A 16,511-nucleotide genomic window follows, 5' to 3' on the forward strand; every position below is an offset into this window, starting at 1 on the left:
CACCTCATCCTTCCACAAAGGTAAAGAGGGATATGAGGAAGCTCTCAGTGCAACCCTGAGGAAACCCCTGAGAAGCAGTTATGCAAAACCAGAGGTGGCTGACAATTTTTCCCTAGATGCTGGAGGAATGAGCCCTTAAAAACTACCTAGGGCAGGGCTTTAGAATTAAATTTGACCTTGGGCAGCCACTACATGGTGAACAAGAGAAGGGGGGGAACAAAAAAAACAAAACACACACACACAACCCTTTATAAATAAGGCTTATAACCCCAATTGGAACAGCCACCCAGCATGTAAAATAAATAAAGCCTGTGTAGACCTGTTCAGCGTCATTGTGCCATGCAATTCAGCCTGGCTGCCCTTGTGCTGTGGGGCAATAAATGCATGGCCCTCGTCAAAAGAGCTAGGTGCCACAAAAAGCACAAGGCCTGCCATACCTTATTCCATGGTAAAGGTTTACACTGCTCCATAGCCAGAATTTGTCATTGACTTGTATAAAGCGCAAACACACCTGATACCCCAAGCACATTGCCTGCAGGACCCAGTACTGGCACTGAAAAATGTTACAGGCAGTCCCTGCTCTCCATCTCGCCTAAAGATAATCTCTTGCCCCCTCCCAAGAGCATGAAAACCGGAGACTAATGCCTGCAGAAAAGCCCTTTCACACCTGTCCAATCAAGTCTGCCTGAAACTGACCTTGCAGTCTCCCCTATGGAGTGGTGAATGTCAGTGGACACATGTCCACTGCTATCCGATCTGCAAAAACCAGACGGATTGCAGTTTTATTTTCCTTCCATCTGGTGAAGGAGATGAAAAAAATCACAGGCAGTAAATTGCCATCTGATTTCCCCACAGGAGAGCAGGACTGACCCTGTCTGCACAGCTGGCTACTGCTCTTCCACTGAGTGATCCCCAGCTGAGCAGGTGGACTGTTGCATGGAGGCACCTGTGTGAAAGGGGCCAAAGACTTCAGCTACTACTCACCAAAACACTAGCAAAAAAAAAAAAAAAAAAAAAAAGCTGAGCAGGGAGTTGTCCAGGAAGTGAAACTTTGGGCTAATGTTATTCACCTGAATGTGGCAGCATAAATTACTAGGGCTGCAACTAGAGATTTTCATAATCGATTAGTTGGCTGATTGTTTCACCTTAAAAAGTGGGTCAAATTGACATTCAATTTCAACCACAGTGAAGGGAAAATTTAGAAATAGAAAACTTCTTCGTCAAAGGAATTTTCAGACCATGTGGTTTTCGTTCAGATATTACATTCATTTTAAAAACAAGTGAAAATTTTAAACAAAATTCTTTCATTCAGTGAATGTACAAAGATTTTTAGTTTGAATAGTCTCATCTGAAAACTGATCTGTGTGGCCAGCATAAGCCTCAGTACACACCTATGCAGTTCTTTTCATCTGTTTCTGCAGTGCCTTTTGATTTTTGTTCACATGATTTTACTGCAATTTGCATTTTTTTGGGCAGATTTAAAAAAAAAAAAAAAAAAAAAAAAAAAAAAAAAAAAACACAAATTGCAGCAAAAATGCATTACATGCTTTTTCATTGAAGTATATTGAACCAATAAAGAACCATTTTGCGTTAAAAGTCCCTGACCCTTTCGGATGTGAATGTGTCCCATAGGAAATCATGTAAATGGACTGTAGTGCATTTCTGCAAAAATCACAAAAAAAAAAAGCTGTGAACCAGATCCAAGACGTTTAGTAACATAATGGGGTTAAAAAACAAATTTGCTTTTTATAGTAGAAAAAGCAGATAATCACTACTGTAAGGGGTTCATCTTTTACAGTAGCGATTTGCTCTGCATTATAAAGGGCTCTTTTTTAACCCATTATGTTACTGGCCGATTAATCGATTATGAAATTAATTGATTGCCATTTTCATAATCGATTAGTTGAATCAGCTTTATAAATTACATGAATAGGACGACCCCATGTTGACTGTAATATTGACTGCTGTATGCTGGAGTCAAGGATTTAAGAATAGTCAAACTTCAAAATATTTTTATTCAGAACTACTGAACAGAAGTGCAAAACAAGTAATCAAGACAGGCACATTTTTTGTAGGTAGGTGAACAGTTGAAAAAGCACTTAAGATTTGTTGGAATGGCAAGCAGGTAAAACATTAGCTGAAAAGCTTAAGTGTCAGGTAAACAAAAGTGCATTATTAACAGAACCGTGAGAAGCCCGACTTTGAAAAGATTATGCATCCTTGACAAGAGCCACAGCTGAAAAACGCACTTCATCTTTTGCCTGCTCAGTGTACTGCTTGCAAACGTTAACTGCATTCTGAAACCAGAAAAAAAAAAAAAAAAAAGTGTTAATATGGTTACTTCTGAGGTGCTTGCTCTAAAGCTATGCCACTTAAAAACCTTTACTGAACTAGAATGCAACTTTCCTATCAGCAGTGTCAGTATGCAGGGATCAGTTAGGTTAAACACAGCTACCAAGTATGGAGGTGCAATAGCTACACCATGTGGAGAAACTGTTGTATGCAACATGTTTGTTAGTTACCCAATTAAAGCATGTGCTGTAGGGAGTAGCATAAAGTTACCTCTATGTTATACTTTTCCTGCATGTAGATTTTCCATGCTCAGCCTCCGTTTCTGTACATGGAGCTGTGGCTTCTGCTTTAGTTCACATGCCATGTGCTGCAGCACCACACTGCAGTTTACATTTGCAAACTAAAGTCTTACTCTGTCCCCCCTGTCCTGCGACACCAGACTACTGTATCATGTGCAGTGTAAATGATGCAGCACCAGCCTAGTAATAACCATCATATTTTTGACAAGCAATTTTGTTTCCTATGAAAAGTGCTTTTCAGAAGGAGACAATGCAGGATGCAGAGAGATGCCGGAGTGTCGTCTACTAAAATGTAGTAATTCAGTCTCTGGTGAGCCCACCTTTTTAAATCCAAAATGGAAAGCATGCCAATTTTGAAAGGGAAAGAACAGGGCACACAAGCCTTGCACATTACCTTTACAACGCTTTAATGAAAAATGTAAAAGTGCATACTTTAACAAATTACATATTAGAGCATAGAGTATATAGTTCATAAGATGCATCTAGCAAGCCGTAGTGGAATGTATAGTCCAAAAAAAGCTAGATTTGGTATGCAGGTCAAGGGTCTTTATAGAAATCTGATCAAGGTAATGGCCCATGTGATTGAAGGCCCTCCCTCTCGTGGGAAGGCAACTACAATAGATTTAAATGCAACCATGCATCATTCCAAATTAAGGTAAAGATCACGAGCTATAATACACATTCTTATATACAATGTTCAGTGTATACACACAATAGAGCTGCCACGATGCAATTGACTAAGAAAATGCGTTGATGTGCGTGCAGGGTGTCGATGTGTCAGTGGTGGTAGTGCTTAGTATCTACCGATGCCCTCTGTGCCGCTGTCCCCCTCTCTTCCCCTCTGTCCCTAAAGGGTGCAATGAATAGTCACCGATCCATTCGCACATGCTGCAATCTCAGCCTTAGGAGAGGCTTCGGCCTAGCTCCAAAGCGGCGGCCATCTTTCTACACCCAGGCGTTTACAATGTGATCGCTCCGACAGAGTGATCACTTGTAAACAAACCGGCCTCATGACGCTGGTTTCTCCCTCCCCTCTACGTACTGATCTGTGCAGTGGAGGGGAGAGGTCAGATGGAAGCAGCCATCCCTCCATACCCAGCCAATACCCTGCTGCAGTGCCATACAATACCCTCAAGGTTATCCAAAGGATTAATTGGCTAATCAAAAAAAAACCCCACTAGATTCATTAAAAAATAAATAATCGGATAGTTGACTAATCGAAAAAAAATAATCGATGGATTAGTTGACAGACAAATCATTAGTTGCAGCTCTAACACAAATTTATGTATACATTTACAACACCATCTTCATATCAAATTCATGTATTAGAGTAAAAATAAAATGAGAATCAAAGCCTAGTGTAACGACTACTCCCTTATCCACAGCACCACACTTCTAATTTGTAATTAGTCAAGACAATTTGGATGCGTGGGGGGGGGGGGGGGGGGTGGGGGGGGAGATGTTGCATAACTGGATGTTTGTAGTAGCCAGATGTAGGGAAGATTGCTCAGGTGCTCTGGCATGTGGACAACTTGCCATTGTTGAGGAATGCACACAGGCTTGATTCTCCTGCCATCCAAGGAGAAGGATTATATAGGTGTATTGACCAATTACAAATGTGATGCAGTGCTTGGTGCTGTAGATAGAAAAGTGTCAGTACATTTGATGCAGATTCCATTTTTACTCCAATACATGAAATAGATATCAAGAATAGTACACAAGAATATTTATTTTATAGCTGGTGATCTTTGTTTTTATTTAAATGCAGACATGCATCATTACCAATTATTGTATTAGCCCTCCAAGAGGGAGGGCCTTAAATCACATGAGCCATTCCCTTGATACCAGATTTCTGTATAAAGATCATTGACCTGCATACCAAGTCTAGCTCTGAAGAGGGGACACCCTCAAAACATGTCAGCTGCTTTAAGACCCCATTCACACCTGAGCGTTTTGTAGCTTGAAACCTGAAGCTACAAAATGCTAGAGGGGAAAAATTCTATTCTCAATGGAGATGGTCTACATCTCCACTACATATCGCCTGAAGCCGAACGCCTGGAGCTCAAACAAGTTCTGGATCCTTTGTCACTCAAATTGAGCAGATATGGGCGTTTTTCTTTTAACATTGGTGACCTTTTGCCCTGCACAAAATTGCAGCGAATCATGGTAAAAAACACTGCGAATCACGCTACGCTCAGGTGTGAATGCAGCCTTAGACTATACACCCCACTACTGTTGCTTGCCAGCTGATCTTGTTGAATGATGCATCCTATGGATTATATGCAACTCGTTTGAGAGTATACATTTTTTTCATTCACTAACCACTTGGTGTCTGTGCTATAGCTGAATGACAGCCACAGCATGGACCAGACTTTCTGGGTGCCAGTCATATGACATGCTCCAGGCAGGGCATGCGCTGTGATAACCAAGTTTTTAGGTGATTAGATAAAGGGACCAGCCCTGGCCCCTGATGCATCAGCTGTCAGCCAATGACAGCAGATCACATGATGTAAACAAAAGCTCAGTAATCTTTCCTCACACTGACTGCATGAGAAAAAAAAAAGCTGCCACCAGATTGTGTGCAAGGGACATGGGTCCTGAAGAGGAATAGGCAATTCTGCCTCATCTGTGCCCACCAGTGCCACCTATCCATGTAACCCATCAGCTTATATCAATGGATAAAAGCAACCGTTTGCAAATTTTATAACAAAAAGAAACCCACACAATAAAAAGTCTTTAAAAAATTTAAAGACTGCAGTTGATCAAATTGCACCAAAAGAAAGCTTTGTGGGGAAAATAAATTTGGGTACAGTGTTGTATGACAGTGCAATTGTCATTCAAAGTGCATCAGCACTGAAAAAATAAAAAAGTCTGGACAGGATGGGGGTTTAAAGCGGGAGTCCACCGGGACTCCGCGTTTTTTTAAAAGCCAGCAGCTACAAATACTGCAGCTGCTGACTTTTAAAATAGTGACACTTACCTGTCCAGCGCGCCCGCGATGTCAGCACCCGAAGCCGATCGCTAGGGCGTCTGTCGGGTCCTGCTGCCGCCATCTTGGGTATGGGAATCAGGAAATGGAGCCTTTTGGCTTCATTTCCCGGTTCCCTACTGCGCATGCGCGAGCCGCGCGGCGCAATCCGGATGGTCCCCGCTGCCTCTGGGAACTGTGTTTCCCAGCAGGCAGCGGGGCACTTGCGCAAAGGGGCGTAATCTACGCCCCTTTCCGCAGACAGCTATCCCGGAAGTGGGTGCAGTTACCTGGATTAACCAGGTAACTGCACCCCCCTCCCCCCTGAAAAGGTGCCAATTGTGGCGCCGGAGGGGGGGGGGGGGGGGGGGGAGGGGATTCCGATGAGCGCAGGTCCATTTTAGGGTGGACCTCCGCTTTAAGTGCCCAGTAAGCAAGTAGTTAGTGTTACAAAGGCTTGTGTGCTGTTCCCTTTTAGAATTTGTGTCCTGACCTGGTGAGTCGCAGCACAGCTGATGCAGTGGCTTGATTGTTGAAAACCCTGAATCAACTGTAGGAGTTTGACTTTTCTTTACCACCAATAATTGCTCTGGCATGTATATCTACATACAGGAAAACTGCAGCAATACAATCAGCCTCAGCCACTAGAGAGTTTGCCCAAACAACAACAAGTCAGCATACCAAGGGTCTGTCCAGAGCAATTTGTCACAAGTGTTTGTGAACACTAAACTTGGGGAAAAAAGCCTAAATGGCAGATGCAGTATTTTGTGACTTGCTTATAAAATGCTGGCTAGGTGTCACAGTGGCAGATTGCTTTTCAGAGTAGTAAAGAGAAGCTTTTATGGAGATACCAAATGCCTTATTTTTCATGGAACCTGACTGCAACCACATGCAAGTGCTTGGTCCAATTGTTTTAAATTGGTGCATTTGACAGGTAGTGCCGGAGGAGAGAGTCAGAACATAGGCATGCTGACCAAGTCAACTCAAGCAAGCCATGTACGAGAGGCTCATGAAACTGTTCTGTTTATTAGCAGCCTTAAGAAATTGACCAGTTGTCAAGATATTAGCCATGTTGAGACCTACACCACATTGCCATAGAAAATTATGAAACTGGCATTTGCTTTACACGCATCAATGCCAAATATTTACTACAGTACCTCCAGGAAGGATTCAGATAATGGTCCGTGGTCAATAGGCCTGTCAAGGTGCCCATCTAGAAGACAAGGATCTTAGAATTACATTCTGGTACATTTTTGCCACACCTTAGTTTGAAGAGTCTACATTTCCCCAACCTATACTCACTGAATAGCAGCTTATAATCTAACCCCCCCATGCAGCCCTAACACAAAAAGACAAACATACATTTTGGGATTACAGGACTCAGGATTAATAGTCAAACTCAGTGTTATATGCCGAGTCATTCAAGTGACTGGACACTGGCAAAGCTAGGGGAACATGCCCCTGGACATCCTATAACCTTTGCAAGAGACACTAAACAGCTGCCCCAGTGTTAAACCCAAGAAGCTGTTGTATGTATTAGGTATTGTAATAGCTGGAGTTAAAGCATATATGCATAGTCCTGGGCCAAAGAAAGTTGACATAAAACATTCAAGAAATTCACCAAGTTTATTAAAAGTTAATAAATCTTACATGGTGCTGAGCAGTAATCCCAGACTGTGATAGAAAGTTAGAACAAGTTGTTCCAGGTCAGTGGCTGAGGACTTAGTTCTGGAGACATCACTTCCTGGTTAGAGTCCCTTGTCGCTTCCCCATGTCTGGCAGCCAACTTCCTGTGCTTGCTGGTTTGAATGGAGATCAGCAAGCTACATCTGCTCTGCTAGGCCAACTTTCAATCACTGCTTGCCACCAAGTAAGATTTGATAACTTCAATAAACTTGGATTCTCTTGGACATTAGCCCAGGACTCTGCATATGGTTTGAGTCACCCATCACATTTATACACACTTACACTGGAGGGTCTGCTTAGCATTTCCTTGCCATTCACCTGTGCCACTAGTCTAGTGGTCACAGTCTACATGCTTGTGTTGGGGTTTAGCGCTAATATTTTGTAGTTATTGTCCCCCCTATAACCTCACCCTGCAAGTCTTCAGTTTAACAAGCAATGCAGAATAAAAACCAGCAAAGTGGCCTGTTCCCGCTATTCAAGAAATTACTTGCCTGTAACAAATCTTAATTTGTGAATTGCATGCCACATTTCAACTCACTGATCTACATCAGGTTGACCTGCAGCCTCCTGGGACCTGTAAGGTGGCCAGGGAATGAGTGAACATCTTAGTTCAGATCGCTCAGAGCAGGCTACTCCAGAAATACCTCCAAAAAGTGTTAGGAAAGTTCTGCGCCCCCCCTTTCAGATGTTCTACTTTAAGAGATGCAAATTCAAACTATACTTGCCAATCTCCGTTAGGTGCTTATTTGCAGGAACAAGCACTAACACATGGCATTGGTCACCTCCATCTGGCTGTAGAAACAATAAGATTTCAGTTAGTGAATAGTATTCAATCCTAATAGAGGTAAACATGCAATTCTGTCAGTGTAAATGTTACATGACATTCATCAAGGAATGCTAGTTTATGAACCAAGTGATCAGATTCCACATAAGCCTCAAAGCTTTGTCTATACCCATTCTTTGCCAGCAAGGTTTTAGAGCTATCAATTGTTTTGCTGTACGGCAGAAGAGACATGCAGTTACACAATTATAGTGACTTTTGCACAAATCCCATCCTTATGTTTGACTTTTATATTTAATTAAAAAAAAAACTGTTGCCTAATGCACTAGTTTGCACCCAGTTTCTTAAGTTTCCCTGCTTGGTCATTGTGTACACCCATTGGATGTAAAATGTGCTGAAGTGTAGCAATACGTTCATCTGGAGGAATGAGATTTAAAGGGTTGTAAACCCTCTTACAAAGATGGCATACTTACTGCCACTGTGCAGTTAGTTTGCAGAGTGGCCCTGGTCCTCCTGTACTGGGGTCCCTTAGTAGCACTGGTGGCTCCTACCCTGCATCAAGTGTTCACATTGGAGAAGGCTCTCCTAAAGGTGGAGACCTGTGCAGGTGTGCTTTGAGTACTGCATCTGTGTCCATTCACAGAATGCATGGCTCTGCCCTGACCCCCAGCACTGGATTTGATTGACAGCAGTGAGCCAATGGCTGCACCATCAATCCATCCAATCAGGACATATGACACCAGCTAGAGCTGGTGCGCTTGTTCCTGGCCAGAAGAGGACAGCTTTCAGGCAAGTAAAATAGGGGGCTTGCAGCATGACAGGTTTTTAACCTTCATGCATACAACTGCTTTAAAGGCTGAGAGTTTACCTTCATGCACTATATGCATGAAAGTAAAAACCTGTGTGCAGCAGCCCCCCTTATACTTACCTGAGCCTGCATTTGATCCAGCGATGTGCATGAAGAACATTGGCTCAGAAAGCAGGAGCCACCATTTCCCACTACTGGCAATCACAGCCAGCGAGGGGGAGTGGGGCTGAGCCATTCTCAGTCTTCTGGATAGAGTGGGCACACATGTGAGCCAATAGCAAGCAGCTTTCTATGGGGGCACCAAGCAGGGGGACCTGAGAGGTTTGGGGCTGCTCCTGGCAATGAAGTATGACAGTGGTTTAGAAAAACAAACCTGTTTACTACTTTAAGAGCTACAAAGCCAACAGCACACAAGTTGTATACAATACAGACTAGGCCCATATTCAGTTACCAACACACTTACCCTGATAAAACCCTCAGCTGCAACAGACTTGAAATCTGACAACAAGGCCTGGAATACAAAAGACTGCATTAATAGATGTTTGATTCACCCACTAATAGAAGCACTGAGCAGAGGGAAAGACATGTTAGGGGCAATTACAAATACTGCAAACTTACCTCATTTTTCTCCAACAGCTTTCCCCTTTCCTCAGGTGAGGCAGCAGCAGACTTCTCAATATAGCTCTTCAGTGAAGAATCGTCAACTACAATGAGAAGTTTTAGATGTTTAGTTGAATCCGCAGCATATACAACATAAAAATTCAGCCCAATAGCATCTGTTGAATGTGATCTTTATATCTCAACTCCAGGGAGGAAAATAAAATGCAGCCATCCTTTATTGCATCAGAATAGGACCATTAGCCTCTTACCATCCTCAAAGCAGCATGCAGATTGAGGGCTGCATTGGGAGCCATCAGGTGTGCAGCAGCTCTAGCCAAAATTTTAGTGCAGGGAGGACATCCCTATTAACTGCAATGGGTGTCATCCATGTAGCTTTGCAAGTCCCAGGACTGGTTCAGACCTGTGAAGCTGCTAATACAGAAGCCTAAGCAAAATTGCCACATATTGTCATCTTTAGGATAGGAAGAATTAGTTATTTTAAGCGATAACATACAGGGCTACCATTTCAGACCAGAAGGCCTCATCTGTATTCTAGTTTAAATTAAATTGGGTTAGCGTCAGATGGGCAGCTAGCATGTGAAGACAGATCTTAAGAGGAAAACTTGATTGCCTTAATGTTGGACCTTAGGTACAAGACCAGTATATAGAATGTCCATACCTCCCCATTTAAAGCTGTAGTGTGCTGTGTAATTTGGCCTGGTCCATCACCTGAAATACCTAGCTGGTGCTGCCCCCCTTGCAAACTGACCACTGTTTTTCATGGCTGCTGAGCCCCGACAATGCAGTCAGGTTACACGCCTGTCACCTGCAGCCCTCTTCTGTTCTCCCCTGCTGTCATAATGCAATGGCGAGAGGGAGGAGATCCAGCGCACTGGAGGCCATCAGCCCAATTCAAAAACCTGGGTAGATAGGTTAAAGCAGTCACATTGGAGGATGTGCAGTATGCAGACTTAGGCTGGATTCACACCTATGCCTTTAGTGTTTTGTGCTACAGTCCATTTAGCATGGTTTCCTATGGAATGTTCTGTAGTGCAAATATGCAAAAATCACTAAAAATGCATAGATGTGAATCCAGCCTTAGTGGCAGCCGCTGTAGACAAGCTAGAAGCAACTCTGCAGGGAAGACAAGGCAGTGCCAGTATATGACTTTAATCACCACAATGTGCTAACTTACAAGCTACTAATCATAGTAGGTATGCTTGTCTGATAGGCAAGTCATTGATGTGGGCAGCTGGCAATCACTGGATGAGTTCTCAGTAGTGTGGGTAGGCACATCCTGGAACCGCTCCTGGGTGGTGTAGAGCAAGCCAATGTGATGATTAAAGTCATACTGCCACTCTTAAGATGACACTGCCTTATGCAACGACATTCCTACCATACCCTCCGCTATGGAAAATGTTTTGCGCATAGTCTCATAAGGGTCAGAAGGAAGTAAGTGTGCCATGTTCCAATTTGAAACGGTAGGAAGGTCCTTGCATACTCCAACTCTAGCCTTACGTGGGTACCTGTGGTTGAATTAAAACTATGGTAAAATATAAACCTTGGGTCTGTGCATCAGTGTCATGATAGTTCATTAGCCCATCTGGGTGTCCTTGTGTATTGGTCAGCAACTGGTCTCACATTTTCACCTTCCTACCTTTCAATACCCACTGCTATATTAATATCGCCAGTGTATGCGTTTTAATATAAATGCCTATGTACCCAATTTCATAGCGCTCACATGACGGCTGCCTCTACTCAGCTGAGATCAGTAGGTGTTTCTCAGCTCTGCCTGCTGCAGCTGTCAGATAGAGACCAGCAAGGTGGCCAGTCACATGAGCGCTGATCGGCACTATGAAAGGAGTTACACAAAAAAAAAAAAAAAAAAAAAAAAACACAAGACATTAATATAGCAGAGGGGATTGTAAGAAATGCATTGGGCAGCTTAACCACTTTAAGCCATTAAGCCAGCAACAAAAATTCAGTCTGCACCCTTCAGAGGCTGTCTTTATATCAGGGTCTTCATCCGTCACCCCCTACATCAGTTCACTCTTACATCTGGATCGCCATCAGATTCTGCTCTCATCTGCCAATTGCAACATGGCTTAAGCAGCCAAAGCATTCTTGTAGTTTAGGGTGAGAGCTGGAGCAGGTCTGGACAGTGAAGTGAGAAGCTGACCTGTGAGCCCACATTAATGCATTGTACACAGTCCACATATCAGGAGAGAAAAAAATATATAAACAACCCATTTGGTGTCTCACAAAAGCTGGCCAAAACACAACACAAATGAAACACCCTGCAAACTCACCAAAACTCACAAAATCCTTGTTGTTAGCTACAGTGTGAATCAAAGCAACAAGTCCACTAGAGTTTTCAAGTGTCTGCTTCATGTAAAACACTTCAGAGTTCAGATTTTTGCCCTTCTGTTCCTCTGCTTTTTTGTTTCGGAACTCTTCAAGCTGAAAAGTATGAATAAACTCATTAGAAATGCAGATAAGCATATTGAAAGTAAAAAAAAAAAAAAAAAAAAAAAAAAAAAAAATGTATCCAGCATAGATCTGAGTTATCCCATGGCATTCACATTTCATGGTTCAGTTTATAACTGAAAAAATTCTGCAGTCAGAATGTGGCTTTAGCCAATGATCTTATTGATTTTTAGTCCATGCTTCTCTTGTTTCTGGCTGCTGGAGAAGCAGGGGGAATAAGAAAGTGTGGTGCAGCACCATGTTGCCATAAAGCACAGGCTTTAACCACTTTCAGACCGGACCATTTTGCTGGCTTAAGACCAGAGCACTTTTTGCGATTCGGCACTGCGTCGCTTTAACTGACAATTGCATGGCCGTGCATTGTGGCTCCCAAACAAAATTGATGTCTTTCCCCCCCCCCCCCCACAAATAAAGCTTTTTTGGTGGCATTTGATCACCCCTGTGGTTTTTATTTTTTGCGCTCTAAACAAAAAAAGTGAAGTTCCCCTCAGTTTAGGCCGATACATATTCTACATCTTTTTGGTTAAAAAAAAAAATGGTTTGCGCAAAAGTTAGCGTTTACAAAAATGGGGGGGATAGCTTTGGCATTTTTTTTACTAGAAATGGCAGCGTTCAGCAATGTTTGTGACTGCGACATGGTGCACACAGTGAAATGACATTGACATTTTTGGGACCATTGTAATTTATACAGCAATCAGTGCTATATAAATGCACCGATTCCTGTGTAAATGACACTAGCAGTGAAGGGGTTAACCAGGAGGTGGCAAAGGGTTAAGTGTGTCCTAGGGATTTGTGGCTGCGTTTTTACAGATCCCTGCTCCAATCACAGGGAGCAGAGATCAGAGTCACTTGTTGCTAGGCAGAATGGGGAGATTCTGTTTACATCAGTATCTCCCCATTCCTCCTCATGAGACGATCGTGGGTATCCCCACAGCAATAGTCAGTGGGACCCACGGAGGTCCCGACCGTCACAGGCGATGGAACAGCAGAAAATTCAAAGGGACGTACATGTATACGCCCATTTGCCTGTCCGTGCCATTCTGCCAATGTACATTGTTGTGGGCTGGTCGGGAAGCGGTTATGTGACATCATGGGGGGGGGGGGGGGGGGGGGGGGGGGTCACCTGAGATGCTGCATATATACACCACTTTAAGCAGATTTCCAGGCTCTACAGGGGTCCAACATGTTTAGGTTGGTCAAATACCTGCAGCAACAGATTTAAAGTAGGGGGAAAAAAAAACAAAAACAAACATGTAGTAGCTCTGTAGGGTAGGAGAGACATCAGAGATGGAAAAAACCTTGGTCTCATTGGAGAACCAAATGGCACCACACATGGGACTATGGTTTGTGACAAAACTATCTAAATACCCCCAATTAAATGCACTGGGGCAACCATGTATAACAGATTGTACTGCCCTACACATTACCATGCATGCCAGAGAGCAATTTTAGGCCCATCCACCATTAAACAGGTGGCTGTAGGAGCTTTTAAGGTGTCACCTATGGAAAATTTGGGGTACCAAGGTTTGGTGCCATGTCATGGGTGTGCACAATTCTTAAAGTTTTAAAGAATGAGTAGGTAGGCTTTTTATTGCAGAATAGACCTACAATGCCTCCCCCACAATAAAATAAGCTTACCTGCCCGTTTACAGTTCCCCATATGTTAGGTCACCCCTTGCCCTGTCCATGGAGGCTGCAGGGCCATTGACAAAGTGCTGTGTGATCTTGAACACAGTGGGAAGGTGGCTGTAGGTCCTCAGGAAGCCACAGCCGATTCCCATATACAAGATAGTGGCATGACAACCTGCAGCAGTAAAACAGGCTACAGAAGATGGCACTGAACATACCTCGTTTTAAGGGCTTGTACAAACCATACATGCAAGAAAAACTGCAGATTCGTTTTCAAGCGCATCTGAGTTTATGTACATTGACATCAGTTCTCATGCGCGAGTTACATGCCCTGTTCAAGCTTTTTAAGGTCAGTTTCCCCATATAGAAAACTGCACACTTTGCAGATTCACACAGAAAACAAAGAAAAAAGAAAATCTGCACTTTGGTATGAACAGGGCACATGGAACAATTGCGCTTTGAGCCCTTGCAAAAGGCATGCAGCAAAACTGTTATCTGCCCCATTGTGTGAAAGTCAGTAGCTATAAGCTTTAGCAGCTAACAAAACTACAGACATCCTGCTCTCAGTAAGTAATTAACATTCTAGGACCCAATGTGTCTACCAGAACACAATTTTTGACTGAACTTGGTACTGCAGAGCCAAAACCTTACCTTTGTTGTTAGTGGGAAGGTGAGCACTACAGCACGAACCGGTTCGGAAAAGGTTTTTAGGTAATCTGGTTCAAAACCCAATATGTCCACATATTTACAGCTGGAAACACCAAACTTCGCCAAGAGCTGCAAAGAAAAACCAGGTATGATAACCAGCCTCAGTTTGAGAAATTTAAAAAGTCAAATGGGTTCAATTGTGCTTACAGACCATAATGATTGGAGCTTAAAAATAAAAAAAGTCTACATCATAAAGCAGTCAATGTAGTGGTTTGAAAGTGAAGGGCCACTGCAGTGTAACCTTAGCCACATCCATGGAAGAGCAGCACAGGTTATGGTCCGTTTGCATCCACCAAAACAACTTACAGTTTTGTAATCAAGTTTGAGAATCCCACCATACCTAAAATTAAAGCGGTTTCTTACTTTTAGGGGTTTATAGTTGGACTCTATAGGCGCCATGTATTGTTCAGCACAACATGCTATGTGTTACTAGGAGACAGACTGAGTAACAATTTAAGAGTGCAACAGGACATCACCCCAGCATTCAGAAAGCCAAGTCTTTGCTGTTAGGATAGACACTTTGGACAGTTAGCTTATCTGCCAGGAAAGATCAGGGTTAATGGTAAACTACCCAGCCCCTAAAAAAAAAATAAAAAAAAAGTAAGCAGCTTTTTAAGACATGTAAATAGGTACATGCAAGATGGGCGTCCTCAATCTAGCTGGAAAGTGGAAATACTCCACTTCAATCTTGTAGTCTATGCTTGTGACACGCAAGTTGCACCGAGTCAGACAGCTACATTTATACTGCACACTTTAGAAGCCTGACAAATCCACAATGCTATCAGTCCATTTTAGGCAAACCTAACGGACACCTGTCCTAGACGTCCAGGGACTAGTATAGGCTTTTGTTGCCAGAATTTTGCCCTCGGCTTTCCATACTGCCTACTCTACAAACAAGACTTACTATACATTGTATAGAGTGGCAGACAGACAGCTGAGACTTGTAAGAGAACATGAAATACAAGGATGGAAGATGACCAACACTGCAAGAGTGGAACATGATGGAACAATGGGTGACCATGATAAGATCAGGAGAGATCATAAGGGTGCAAGTTGAACTTTAGAGAAGGGTGAAGATAGACTGCTGATACTTCTAGACAAGATGGAACACAATGAAGGGTGGAGGAGAATAGAAGGATGGCACATAAACAATGGTCAACACTCCTAGAGAAAAGGGTAGAACATAAGCATTGGGGGAATAGACTGATGGCACTTGGACAGGGTGAAAGAAAGATGAATGGCTGACATGTCTAGAAAAGAAACAAAAACATAACAAGCAATGGTGAGAATAGATAGTATACGATAAAGGCCAAAACTTCTAGTGTGGGGCATAGAAGGACCAATTGAGAACAGAAGGGTGGCATACGGTTAATGGCAGACAAGGGTGGAGTATGAGGGAACAATGGCAGACCGTACTAGAGCAAGTCTGAACATGACATTTTAGGGTAAATAAAAGTGGTAGATGGAGGAACAAAGGACAACACTTCTCTAGAAGAGTGGCGCATAACAGTTGAGAATAGAAGGGTGGCACAGACAATGACTAGTGCTTCTGGAAGAGGAGAACATGAGAAATAAGGGTGGAAAAAAAATGACAGAAAATGGAATAGGGTATGAAGGATTGCTGACCATACTGGAGTAGAATACAAGTTAAGAGTGGAAGGCCATTAACAATGGCTGACACATCTGTAGAGGGAAGGGTGGAGCAGGGAGGGCACATGTCTGAAGGGCTCCAATGGAGGACACATGGCTGGAGGGGCAAGGGTGGAGCAGGGAGGGCACATGGCTGGAGGGGTAAGGATGGAGCAGGGATGAGAGGGAAGGGTGGAGCACTCAATTGTAGGACATGAGTCTGGAGAGGTAAGGGTGGGGGAGGGCATGTGTGGAGGGGCATGTATGGAGAAGGGTGGAGGACGCCATTGGAGAACAGAGGGACCACGCCCTGGCCCATCTCCGTTATGAAGCCTCCTCCATGTGGAGGGATGCTGGTCCGGACACATGGAGGATGCGGTAGCCGCCGCCCCCGGGCACACTCACTTTGTTCAGCATCTGTGGAGAGAAGACAAGGCGGGTGATTAGACTGAGATAGATGAATGGCGGATGGGGCGTACGGGGGAGAGAATCACTTACCTCCGGGTTGATCTCGGTAGGTGGTAGCGCCATGTTTTCTCACTATCTTTTCTTCTCGTCGTTCCGATAAAGCGAACTGCGTGAGAGCGGGGATACGCCTCGCTGCTTTTATATGGCAGGTCAGGT

At 43.5% G+C, this 16,511-nt stretch overlaps 1 protein-coding gene across 1 annotated transcript; it reads right to left on the reverse strand.

Moving 5' to 3' along the window:
* Positions 1 to 1,995: 1,995 nt before the first annotated feature.
* Positions 1,996 to 16,468, reverse strand: UCHL1 (ubiquitin C-terminal hydrolase L1). Its single transcript, XM_077477590.1, has 9 exons — positions 16,386 to 16,468; positions 16,293 to 16,304; positions 14,202 to 14,327; positions 11,744 to 11,894; positions 9,453 to 9,538; positions 9,298 to 9,345; positions 7,971 to 8,037; positions 6,717 to 6,772; positions 1,996 to 2,297 (listed from the first exon to the last, which is right to left on the reverse strand). Exons 1-9 carry the CDS (start codon positions 16,416 to 16,418, stop codon positions 2,211 to 2,213), a joined length of 666 nt encoding a protein of 221 aa, XP_077333716.1. The 5' UTR covers positions 16,419 to 16,468; the 3' UTR covers positions 1,996 to 2,210.
* Between the last annotated feature and the right edge of the window lie 43 nt (positions 16,469 to 16,511).

The sequence above is a fragment of the Lithobates pipiens genome, unplaced genomic scaffold, assembly GCF_037356315.1.
Source record: "Lithobates pipiens isolate NorthernLeopardFrog02 unplaced genomic scaffold, aLitPip1_a1.2 Scaffold_13, whole genome shotgun sequence".
In the NCBI taxonomy this organism is placed as follows: domain Eukaryota; kingdom Metazoa; phylum Chordata; class Amphibia; order Anura; family Ranidae; genus Lithobates; species Lithobates pipiens.

What these genes read in the sequence shown, in the direction of transcription:
- UCHL1 (XM_077477590.1), bottom strand. Translation starts at nt 16,418, where the DNA reads ATGGCGCTACCACCTACCGAGATCAACCCGGAG. An exon ending in CAAGGATTTTGTGAGTTTTG is followed by an intron (nt 9,539 to 11,743) that starts GTGAGTTTGCAG and finishes TTCTCATTGTAG; the next exon opens with TTGACGATTCTTCACTGAAG. An exon ending in CAGCTGAGGGTTTTATCAGG is followed by an intron (nt 8,038 to 9,297) that starts GTAAGTGTGTTG and finishes TTGTTTCTACAG; the next exon opens with CCAGATGGAGGTGACCAATG.